The sequence below is a fragment of the Gavialis gangeticus genome, unplaced genomic scaffold (genome assembly GCF_001723915.1).
Source record: "Gavialis gangeticus isolate Ggan-Ray unplaced genomic scaffold, GavGan_comp1, whole genome shotgun sequence".
Classification (NCBI taxonomy): Eukaryota; Metazoa; Chordata; order Crocodylia; family Gavialidae; genus Gavialis; species Gavialis gangeticus.
In genome coordinates, this window is record NW_017729032.1 from 68,707,297 (window position 1) to 68,719,992 (window position 12,696).

Here is a 12,696-nt window from a genome sequence, read left to right on the forward strand (position 1 = left end):
TGTTTTTTTTTTTTTTTTTTTTTTAATCAAGTGGGAAGTTCCTCTTATCTGCCCTAGACCATGTTCATTTTTGTCAGTCAAGGCTTGACTCAAATGGAGGGGGCCCTGAGAGAGAGACAAAACTAAGATATGGTTAATCGTTCTTCAGCACAGATGAGTCAGTGGGGTAAGTTCTTTTCTTTCTCTTTTAAAATTTTGGTGCAAACGTTATTGCTTTCCAATATTTTGTATTTATACCGAAATAAAAAGTATAGGCTAGGAATAGACACATGTACATATTTCTATTTATTTTGCTTTTATATACCTTCAGCATTTTTATAAGCATCCTAAAACGCATGCTAATATTTTAACAGATACAGAAGGACAGAGTCTAACTTTGTACTAGTATGCCTGGGAAGAGGCATTACCAAAGTTAATTATGTCTAGTGCAAAAGCTGGGAGGTCTCACTGTTCAAAGCAGGTAGGTGAAATGCTTGCATGGAGAACAGATCTAGGACAACTAGGAACAGAAAAGAGTTTTATTTAAAATGAAGTGAACAAAAAATTGGGAATAGCCCCCACCTTAATCAACTTATTTCAACCTTTCCTAGTAATAATTCTCACAAGAGAACCTCAGTATGGTCTAAGAGAACTATACATGGATATTTTCATTCCTGACACTAAAATATAAGTAGATTTGCAGGGATAGTTCAAGAAGAAAACAAAACCAAAGAACTTTTATAAAGAAAAAAATGGCTAATTCAAAACAATTGTAGAATTATTTTAAGAACAGCTGAATACAGCTTGGGACTAGGCTGGCCAAATTTCATATGCTGTTAACACATGCTGGGAAAGGCAGAATAAAATAATAAGAGTTTTCCAGTGCAACTGTACTCTGAAAGATACTTATATAATTGTGTAGCCTTTTATTCTGTAGAACCTGTGTCCTGATCACACAATTCATAGAGTGTGGATAAGCCTTTGCAAAGGCCAGGGCCTTCAGTCATTTTTTTCATTGTATATAGCCATCACATGGTAGGCATCAAGCGTTTGCTATTTCTTATTCTTTTTAGCATTCTTTTTACCAATATTACTTATGGAAGCATCAGTTATACAGTAAGATTAAATTCCAGTTTGTGTATATGAGGGCCTGTTGTGGTCTTAGAACCTGTATTTGCTCATGAAGGTAGCAGATAATGCACTTCGATTCTTACAAGGCTAAAAATAAGGTAACTATCTTTTAATTTGAAAATTGAGTTCGTTTCATATGGATACTGGTGCTGAAACTTACAACCCTACTTTTGGGGTCTTTTTCAGAGTAGAACTGCACTTTCAATTTTTTTTTTAAGTTACGTGTTTTTGTGCTAGTTATTTAATGTATTTTTCTTTTCAATGCATGTGTATTACTCTTGACTTAGCATTAATGCAGGGATACACACTTACTGAGAATAGGATTACTGTATGTAAGGGATCAAAACTTTCTTTACCTTTTGCTGTATTTGAGTTCCCTAGAGATTACAAACATCAAAGAAAGTCATGGAAAAGAAGACAAGATCCTAATACTTAAGGAGAAAAGCCTATAAACTTGTCACCTGTGAAATTCAGTTTGAAAAAATGTGGCTAGCATCTTTTGGAGTGGTTGTCAAGCAGTCTTGGAGTGTTTATCCTTAACACTGCTCATCTGTAGCATAGAAAACTGGAAACTGACATGAGCAGAATTCAAACTGGTTGAAAGATGCTGGAGAAGTGTAGGAAATATGACGGAATTCTAGGAATTGAGTGGGAAACAGTGTAAAAAATGTGATATAAATGTACATAAGCTAACTGCAGGTATAACTGAATTAAATAATGGGCAAACCTGTTGCTGAATATTGAAAAAAAAGTGGAATACTCTGCTAGTTTAAAGGAATGGCAAGCTTTAGGTAATGATTTGAAATAAATTCCGGATACTATGACATACTTAACCAAAGTCTTGTAACTTTCTCTAAAAATTACCTCCTTAAAAGAGAAAAAAGGCATGGAGGGAGAAAGGGAAGAAAAAGTAAAACTGAATTTTGTGTGAAAGAGTGGTGTCTTCTCATCAGTTCAAATACTCTTTTTCAGGTATAGAGTTTCTTGATAATTGAGAAGAAGGCCTTTCCTTTTAGTGGAATCATATTAGAGCCACTAAAATTTATTTATCTTACTTTAAAAATGTGTTTTAACTAGGCTGTAAAAGTTTGCTCTATGCTACACTTGGCATATAAAAGCTGATGGAAACAAGGGAATTCTACTTTTCTAGAATTCTTATAAAGAGTGTTTAAAATATGCTTACCTTTTTAAACAAACATTTTTAAAGATGCTGTTATAAAACCATTATATGAAGTAATTGGTATCCATGAAACAGGCCAAAATTATAAAAACATTACAACACTTTATGCACAGCTTTTGTGAAATATGTTATTTGTTATAATGAGAGATAGCATGGAAGCATAGATTATTCTTTTCCCCCCTCTTATGTGTGTGGCTTTGACTTCAAAGTGGTGTTAGTAGCATAACTTAAATGTGCAGTAATATGACTTGTATTTAAAACTGAAAACAACAACAAAAAAGTCTTAACTTCAGAGGCCCTTGGTACAGTAGGTCAAGAAGAGCTTCTTGGCTTTATGTAAATTCACCAAATCAGAGATGGAGGTCATCTGTGAATTAGAAACCATATTGGTCTGAATTGGCCTTCATCTGTCTAAATCAAATGTGTGTTAATCCAGTATGGTTTGTATCACTGGATAGCAGCTTTCCACAGTGGGTAGTACCAGAGCCCTGCTGGAAAGGGGGGGGGGCTTAATGATTGTTCAGACCAAAACGTATAACAACAAAAGCTTTTATAAAAACTAGAAATTTGACATTTCTGGTGTTCTGATGGGCTGTACTGCTGGCTGGATTCTCTTAATGGCAGGCTGTTTGATATTAATCTTTTTAAATCAATTCATAGTAATGCTTGCTTTGCTTCCCCCTTCCCTTCTTAAATTTATATGAGGAAACCAGCCAGCAAAGTAGCTGAAGAATCACTGGTGCCCTAACTATTTGAAAAACTGAGGGCAGTACGTGCATTTAAGCACTAGTTCTGGAGCAGTAATGAGAGCAGATTCCTTGGTTATGTAGTCCATCCCTTGTTAACTTGTATTTATCCCTACAATACATTTCTTGCACTTTTCCAGATAATTTTAAATACTTAATAGTAGTTGGGTATCCAGGTTGTAGCCATATTGATCTAGAGCAGGGGCGGGCAAAATACGGCCTGTGGGCTGGCCATTCTATCTGGCCCACAGGGTCACATAAAAATTTATAAAATATTTATGAGCTCCTGGCTGCCTGTGAAAGATGACATGAGCCAAGGGCAGTAGGACCCAGGGGGAGCTGGCAGCAGGAGGCAGGAGCCCAGCCCTGCCCACCCCCAGCCATTTCCCTGCTTTGAGCCCCCACTCTGCTTCAATACCATGTGGCTCCTGGCTGCATGGCCAGACCAGTAAGCCCAGGGTCCCACTGGTACGGGTGTTTGTGCGCGTGCTCAGGCAGGGGCTGTGTGCGCAGGGGCAGGGGCTCTGTGTGTGTGTGTGTGTGTGTGTGTGTGTGTGTGTGTGTGGGCAGGCAGGGGTGTGGGGGGATGTGTGTGTGCACACGTGGGCAGGCAGGGGCGTGGGGGGGGGTGTGCGCGTGTGTAGGCAAGGGTAGTGTTCATCACAGAACCTCACATAGTGGTGAGAGGCTTCATACCAGCTGTGAATGGACTGCCCAGAGAAGTTTGCCATCTGTTGACTCCTCTGTGAAATCCTATGAAATAAGGACTTTCATTTCTACCCTGGAGAAATTTTACAATCACTTCTCCAGTGCCTGATGAAGGGTGTTTGTGCCTGAAAGCTTGCAATTAAAGACATTTTTTGCAAAAATCTTGTTGGTCTAATACAGGATATTATCTCTACTACAAGTCCTAATAGTAGTTGGGCTGTGCTCTGGGATGTCTCTTTCACAGTCTGTAGGATTTCATTATCAGAATATTTCCCTTGAGAGGAACTAAATTATCCTTTTAAACTTTAATCCCATGCCTCCTTGTTTAACCTCTTTGTCCCACTGATTCCTCCCCCTTCCTTGATCTTTACAGTCTTCATATACTTTTAAATTGTCTCATTTTCTCAGCCGTGACTTAAATAAGGACTCCCTGATTTTTAAATATATTTTCAGGTATTAGTTGCTCTAGTTAATGCTTATGAAGTTGGTCCTTAATTTCTGTCTGATCAGCTCCTTTCCAGTAACAGTGCAACTGTCCTAAACCAGTGACAATATTTTCCAGGTATAATTTTAGTAGAGTTATGTGGAACGAATTTTATTATCTACCTGAGCCAATGAAGCCCACAATTGCATTGCAGTGTGAAATAGGAGGAAAAATGCAAACTCTTTTGTATTTAACTTACTGTGCATACAGCATCTTTTCTCTTGGGTGAAAACACGATGTTGAGAATCTCTTGTTCCACATATAGTTTTATTCTCCTGGTCACTTTTCAGATCAATTCAGACGTCTTATCACACTTGAAGGTCTGGAACAGATGCCTGAGACCAGGCTACTTGATGCATTAACCCATAAAGATCCCAAACTCAGTCAAGGAGATCAGGTTATTAAGACTTGAGGTTTCATTTTAAAGAACAGGAGGATGATTTTTCTAACTGGGATAAAGCTCTAAAGTGACTAAGTTAAGTCTTGAAAACAAGAGAGCACCTATGTCACTTAAGCATTTCTGAAAAATATTATCCCTTTTCAAATTCTCTCTCGCAAAGAATTTAAATCAGCCAAGCATAGCCAACTCCAGATCTCATTGCAAATCCCATTGTTCAAATTCCACTGCCCAAACTTGTTCGAGCCTTCCAACAATAACAAAAGTGAAACCACAAGCATGAAGGGGATGAGAATACAAATAGTACTTAGGTGGTAGGAGCAGTTCATTTAGGGGTTCAGATTCTGCTTGTATAAGGCTGTACATTGGAGTCTCAGAACATGGAATTCTATAAAGAGTTTAGATCAGGGGTGAGCAATCTTCCAGCTACAGGCCGGGTTGACTCGTCCTGGGTCAGAAATGGTCAGGTGCTAGCACTCAACTGCTGCCACTTGTTCCTTTGGTGGCATGTGGGGAGCATCCCACAGCTAGTGCTCTTTCCTGTGGTGGCATGGGGAGAGCGCTCAGAGCCAAATGCCTCTGAAACCCCATGTCCACAGGTTCTGTGGGCCAAGTTCAGCCAGTGGGGTATAGGTTGCTGAGCCCTGGCTAAGACTCTCTTGACAATATTATATTTTATATATATTTATTATCTTTACGTATATATACATGAGTGCATATATTGAATACATACAGATTATATATAGATATATTATAAATATATAAAATAGATGTTCCTATATCTACATGTTCGTATATGTATTATAGATATATATTATGCATGTATATAAAAATACACACACAAACATATCTGTCTGTATATATGAATTGCCTAAGAAAAAAAGGCAGCATCTGTCATTAATTCCCTATGTATATGAGTTAGACCAGATTTGGTTTGCAAGAAAGTAAATCACTACCACAAGACATTTTATGCCAAGTCTAGCCCTAAGCAAGTTTTATATAGCTGTGTTATAAAATCTTCAAAATAGTCTGTTAGCATTTCCAGTAGTTACCTATTAGCTGTAGTAGCTGTACTGGGCAACTATATTATCTTCAAAGAAAAAAGAAAAATATTCATTTATTTCCACAAAAGTAGTGTCAGTTATAGGTGGAACTCTGTGAGAAACAATCATTTCAACATTCATTGTTGACATTTTTGACAGTGACTGTATGCGTCATAGTGGTGTGAATTTTCAGAACAAATTTATTTCTTTAGCATTTACTCTTGCTATCCTATTGCATACTTAGTAACAGCTTGCTTCAGCTGTTTGTGGGTCCACAGATCCTGTGTTGGGTTTTTGGCCTCTAATAATCCTGGAAGTAGAACTAGATCTGTCTATCACAGCAGGGCAAAAATCTCTCCTTCTGTAGAACCAGCCTGTTCACTTCTGGGTCTGCAGCTGGCTTGTGCCTCTTTCTTGCCTGTGTTATCAGTATTATTTTTTATTAACTGAAATAGCTAGAATTTCTTCTTAATCTGAATAAGAGGACTGTCAAAAATACAGTTTAACTGCATATAATATGGTATCAGGTTTTGGTTGCACATTCTTTCACTAAGATATCATAGTATGTGTACACATTTATGTTATTGTCACCATGGCAAACTGGTAGACAAAGAAAGGAAAAGGGAAGTATTGCTGCTTATACTGCCCTTTGTTTATCAAACACATGAATGTGGATTTTTGCTTATTTTTCAGACAGGATATTCCACATTGTTTACACTATGTCCTCTCTTGCTGGGTTCTGAACAGAGCCACGGTTGCAGAAAGATGACCAGCATGTAGCACAGCCAATACGCCAGACTAGTAATAGCTAATCCCATCAGTCCACTTTCTAAACCTGGCTGTCTTGGTACCCAACCAGAATTTTCTCCCTCTGCCATAAGTGAAACTGCAAACTCTCTGCGCAATGAATACATGAGAATCATCTTTCAGATTTGTATACAACCCAGCCCAGAAGCCCTATTCCAGTAATCAAAATTAACATCACAAAAATGATCAAATTGGGGCAAGAAAACACTTGCTGTATAGGTTCATACCCTAAGGAAAGAGTAGGATCCCTGTAAGATTTTCGCAAGGGGGATTCAGGTACATCAGATTCTTTTTTTCCTCCATCTTCAAATCTGAAAAAAAATGTAAACAGAAGCAAGGAAAATAAGAAGCTCTCTTGCCAAAAGGTGCAGAAGAATTTATATATCTCTAGCTCAAAAAGATCTGTTCATTGGAACCCAACCAGAGGAGCAGTTCTATCAAAGATTTTGGTTGCTGTAAGAGGAAAAAACCCAAAAAGCAAAACAGAAGTGCCTTCTTTGTATTCCTCAGAGTTTTCAAGACAGACGTGTGCAATTGAGAAACTGTTGTGGAAAGATAAAAAGCATGAGAACAGACAGCTGTCTTCCTGGGAGGAAGTGAAGCAATTGCCCACTTGAACCAAAAAAGTAATAAGAAAATTCAAATAAGTTATTTTTACCAGAGGGTTTCAGAATCATCCACAGAAGATCATGCTCTTAAAATAAAGATTTATATGTGAACAATCAAAGGAAAGCAACAAAGAAAATTATTAAGTAACTTACTAAACATTAAATGGAAAAGATTTCACCACAATTTCCTAGGATGAACTGAATGGAGAACGAACTTAAATCTGCAATTTTTATTTTTAAAAGATCTTGAAGTAGATGAATCCTCTCATGCCTTTTAATTGTCACCTGTTTCAATACTTAGGGAAGAAAATTTCTCATCTTCTGTCTCTTAATGGAATTTCTGACAGGAGGGACCTGTTCTAAGTTGAGTCTGAGTTCTTGCTACAGAGCCCAGAGCATGGTCCACAAAGCCATCTCAGTCTCTCAAAGCAGAAATATTTCCTTGGCTCACCTTGGAGATGCTAAACATATCTGGGATGCATTGATGACACAGATTGTATGCTTTGAAGATAGTGTCAGTTATTACTGCTCTTTATTTAAAGGCAAGAAAATACCCAAATTGGTTCCCAAAGATGAATTCAACACGGTATATTCAAAGTAAATAAAGCAAAGAATGTAATTCCTGTCAGCCATCAGAGCATGCTCTTACTGAAGGCAGTAAGCAGAACATTGGTAGGATATGCATCAGAGGGAAATAGGTATGTCAGCCTCCAAATGTAAGGTCATCAGCCAATGCTGGTTTTAACCATAGAATATTGCAGGTGGACAAACCTTCTGTTAACAAAAGCAGGCTTAACTATTAATGCACCTCACCTCATTCTTCATAACTCATCTGTACAGTAGTCATTTAAAATCTCACTGTTTAGATCCTACATATTCTGTTCTGATGAATAAGAACTGTCATGCACGTTTGCGTTAGTAAAGGTCCAGTGATCCAGTTCACCATGCAAAAGAAAACTGGTTTAACAGATGCAGTAATAAAGACAGGTGTTCATGTGTTCTCCAGCCATGTTAGATGTGGATATCAGAAGGATCCCTGTTAATTGAAGGTGTTTCAGAAGGGGATTACCTTTCTGGCAAAGATTGACGGGTCTGATTCTGCAAAGAGGCCTTTACTAATGGATCTGTGGATTTCTTCTATTGAGGAGTGGGAGCAGGGGGAGGGACCTCATTTAAATAAAGGACGTTTTTCTTTCTTTTCTTTTTTTAAGGTAAGTACAGATACCTTTTTATGTCCAATTACTTTATTTTTGCGTGAAGCGGTTGGGATAACTGTTTATTCCATTGCCACAGTATAGACGGTGGTTGTGGCTAAATAGCCCTTTTACTCTAAACCTCTGTTTTAAATTGCTGGTAACTGGAGCTTGTCAGAAAACAGGAGGGGAAATTTTGAATGTTCCATTTCACAATTTTTTTTTAAATATGTTAGAAACTTTTCAGATATTTAAATGTGCAACAAGCTTGAATACCTCCTTCTGGGGAGCAAAAAAACCACATTGTTCTTAACTTATGGCGGTTTTAAAATTATTTTGAAAGTTCAGCCACTTTTGCTGCATCAAATCAAGATCAAAATCTGCATGTCTAGCATTGCCTCTTGCCACTGTCATACTAAAATGAATCTGTAAGTGTGTCTCTCAACCTAACAGGAAGTAAGAAGGTAAAGGTACTTATGAAGGTATTCGCTCTAGCACTACTTCATCTCAAGTGTTTCTGCCTTCTTGTTCTGGAAATGTGGCATCCATGCCTCAGTCTACTGCTTCATTCTTTTTCCAGCTGCCCTGAAAGGTAAAGGGAAGAGACAATGGAAGGCTGAAGAAAGAATCCAAGAAATATCAGGACTGAATCTCAAAACAGATGCTCCAGGTCGGAGAATCAAAATACAGTTTCCTCTTGGGGATGGATCTGCTTCCACAACTTGCTGCTTCTTTCCCTTGAGCCAAACGCTTAAGTGGTTGGTTTGTTTGTTTGTTTGTTTGTTTGTTTGTTTAAAGCTGACATTAGTGTCATAGGTTGGGCCCACCCAGGGGATACTCCTTGTCCTACCATCCACTATGAAGAAGGTGAATTTGCCTGCTCCTTCATGTCCCACCTCTAACCCAAGAGGAAAAGAGCTCCTGACTTCTGTTTGGGTGAGGGTGTTTCCTCCCCTTCCCCTCTGTTTCCATGAATATAGGGAAGACATTTCTTTCCCTGACCCACTTTGCTGTATTTTGGAAAGCTGACTCCTTGAGGGGGACGTTTTCATTTCATCTCATCTCCATGCCTAATCCTTGGTGAGCTCTGTAGTGCCAGGTCTCCTACAGTATTTCCTCTGTGCCTCCAAAATGACTGTGACCATCTCTGAACAGAAACATTGTTTAGTTGGAAACTTATGACATGCTGAACTTTATATTGCTGGGTTTAGTAATTCCTACTGCTTTAACTACCTGTATGAGTGGATTCCTAAGGGTAAGACTTTCCTTAATAGAAGGGAATATGCTGCTAACCCATCCAGGTAGCTACCATTATGGCCCAGACAGCAATTTAAAGTGTACTTGGCTCAGTTTTGTTCTACCTTCCACACTTCATATCATGCCATAGTAGCCTATTGGGAGACGTTCCTGCCTCCACTTCTATCACTTGAGGCAGACAGATTATTCTGAGTGTCTCTTGGTAGTTGTTGTATGGGCTAGTACAGCTGCCAGTATTGAATACACAAAAGTTACTTTGGAACTATGTTGCATTAGTAGCTGCCCAGGTGGTTCCTGAGGTGGTCTCCCTCCTCAGTTTTTCCCCAAATCAATTCCTGATCATTTCAACCTTTGGTCTAGGTTGTGAGCCTTCAGTGAAGAGGCGGTCTAAAATGGTAGAAGAAATTATTCTTGCATATTGGTCAGTCTTGACACCCTTATACAAATGAGATCCTGTAAGACAGCTTTAGAGCTAGAATATTTGACCATCTTATGAATAGAAGTCCAAATAATTTTTTTTTTTTTTTTTTAGGAAATATGTATTCATTTAGAAATTTATCTGGGTTTTCCAGAGCCCTTCTCTATGAACAATGTTTAGGTTTGATCTGACTTTGAGATGTGTGGGTTGGATTTAAGTGAATATATCAAAATGTGCAAGCCTGCAGCTCTACTGTCATGAGTGAATCTTTCTGTGTGAAATTAGGCCTAGTTGCCCTCTGCATAAGAGAGCTCCAAAGAGTACATGTATCTACTGTTCCACAGACATAAACAACTTCAAGACATTTATCTTGCATTTCCAGTTCTATTTCTGTAATTGCAAAGTATATTTGAAGGAGGACTTTGAAAAATAAGATATAATTACCTCTCCCTGCCTGCTTTCCCTGAAGCTTTTAGAAAAGATTTGTGCCTGAGATGTCGGATCACCAGCAGATGAAGTTTGGCACATTTTGAAATCTTATTAAAAATGTAGCATTTGGCTCTAGGTGGGCTCTGTCTTAACTGCTTTGCTTTAGCTTAAATGTAAACTTTTTCTAAATATATTTCCAAAAAATATGGAGAAAGAAATGACTTAGTGTGACTTATTCTTAACAGTTTTTGAGAACAGTTCATTGTACAGTTAAAGTGCCTGTTGAACTTGAGAGGGAATCCTATATTCAGAATCAGTTTACTGTAGTGTTTGATCTTTTGAGAAATAAGAAATGTTGTCCTAAACGTTGAAGCATAGAACCAAACAGTATACAGTATAGAAATAAATTGGTTGTGAAGAACAATATTTTTAAATTCAGACTTTTCAAAGTATTTTGGAGATATCTGTAGGGGGAGCCTTGCGAACAGATGAAGAGCACTTTTTTGTTTTCCTGATAATTGCAACTACCAGAAGCAGCTAAAACTAGTTTGGATCAACATAATGTCTTAAGTCAGTTAACCATGAAACATTGGTTTTAACTAATGCCTAAATATGTATTAAATTTACCAGCATACTTGAATCTCTTAATCTCTTACATAGCCTCTGGGTTACTGCTTCATGGCTGTTGTGATTTATGTTGGAATGCATTTCAATCTTAAAATATTCTAAAAATAATTGTTCAGATGATGCTTAAATACATACTTATGTAGTGAGCCATTCTCATTCAGTTCTCTGTCAGATGACTTTTAATGTCTTTTTAATGCTATGAATACATATCAAACCACTACTCTGCTTGATCTCTTCTGTAGTGTTCAGTAATATGCTTAATAATCTGCTACTTTTTAGAAAATTGAGCCTTAAGTGTGTAAAAATGCAGAACAGTAAGAATAACTTTCATGGTTTAAAGAAAGTTCTGTTTTTCAAACTGTAGTAGTGGCATATGAGCAGATTCAGCATGGTATAAATTGGAAGTGATTTTTTTTTTACAGTGGTGGTGTCTTGAAATTGGATTATATCACTTGAGTAGCTTATTTATTATAGGCATCTTTGACTTTCTAAATTCCCTGCAAAGACTTAAATTCATATTGTAGAAATCTCCAGCTTAAATCTTGTTGATCTCAGGAGAGAAGGGCCAAAATATGTGCATTTCTTAATGCTATTAAGAGAGCTCCATTCAAGAAAGCATTTAAATATGTGCAGAACTTTTTTTTTTGTGAGTTAGGCGCTTGTTTAAAAGCCCTTTCTTAATAAGAGTATTATCCAGAATTGGGGTCTTGGATTGCTATTCATAGCACAATAAAGTAATCTAGCATGCTTTTCACATTTCATACCAACTATAAAAAGGTTGTTGAGAACTGTTTTAATCATAATGTCTCTTTAAAGACATTGTTAAATTGAAATATTTCCAAGCTTTAAAAATGACCTTGTTTACAAACCCTTAAAAATAACTTGAAATAACTGTTCATATTTCTCTTCAATAAAATTCATGTTCTGGTTACTATTTTTGTAAATGAAAATGTACTATTAATTTTACGCCAGCATTTTGTAATGTAACATTATAGTGCTCTGAAGCCTGCAGCTGGACTGCTGTTTCTAGAGAAATGTCTCTTGCTTATGTATTAAATATAATAAATATGTTAAAGCAATCAGTTTCTGCTTATATTGTGCATCAGATTTTATCATGTGTTCGGGGTAGGTGATCACTCTTTCTTATGATGCCTAAACTGAAGGACTGTTACAAGAAACCCTGCTCGATGGTTCTAGTTCAGTGATTCTCAGCCAGGTTGCCATAGCACCCTGGGATTTCCTGAGATTCTTTAAAATGTCATACAATATTAGGTGTGCAAACACCTGTAAACGGTTCATAAGCTAAACCCAGAGATCTAAAATAGGGATCCAAAGTGACAAAAACATTCTGAGATCCTTGTAAGAAGATTTGGTCTATCACTTTTCTATAGGCAAGAAACAACTATAAGTTGGGAACTGGCATTTTCTGAGAGATGCCTTTAGCCTAAAAACCTTGAGAGCTGCTGTTCTAGTGTCTCATAGTCTTAAATCTTAGCAAAATTTCATGAGACACCTCCTGAGCCATTCAATTCCCACCCCCCTTTTTTAAATGTAATTTCCACCTTCCCACTTTAGCCAGTCCAGGAGATCTGATGGCACATCACTTCTTTGCACCTCTATCCCTCTTATCCCCCCCCTCCCTCCCAACTGTCTGACTCTACAGTCAGGTCTTAATTTATTTCCCCATTC

At 37.6% G+C, this 12,696-nt stretch overlaps 1 protein-coding gene and 1 long non-coding RNA gene across 14 annotated transcripts in view; both read left to right on the forward strand.

The window, feature by feature from the left end:
- Nucleotides 1-12,696, forward strand: part of TSC22D1 (TSC22 domain family member 1) — a 163,060-nt gene that overhangs the window by 46,648 nt on the left and 103,716 nt on the right. For 2 of the 13 annotated variants that reach the window (XM_019524079.1, XM_019524073.1), the window contains 2 exons: nucleotides 78-166; nucleotides 6,362-8,603. The exons of 2 other annotated variants lie outside the window; for them this stretch is intronic. In XM_019524079.1, the coding sequence (XP_019379624.1) occupies nucleotides 78-126 (49 nt within the window). In that variant the 3' untranslated portion in view covers nucleotides 127-166; nucleotides 6,362-8,603. Of the gene's footprint in view, nucleotides 1-77; nucleotides 167-353; nucleotides 461-6,361; nucleotides 8,604-8,856; nucleotides 8,963-9,051; nucleotides 9,213-12,696 lie in introns of those variants that run through there. 9 more of the 13 variants (XM_019524078.1, XM_019524071.1, XM_019524080.1 and 6 more) reach the window with 7 other exon arrangements.
- LOC109302518 lies at nucleotides 8,951-11,307 on the forward strand. Its single transcript, XR_002098820.1, has 2 exons — nucleotides 8,951-9,034; nucleotides 9,894-11,307. It is a non-coding gene; the product is annotated as an uncharacterized LOC109302518 (long non-coding RNA).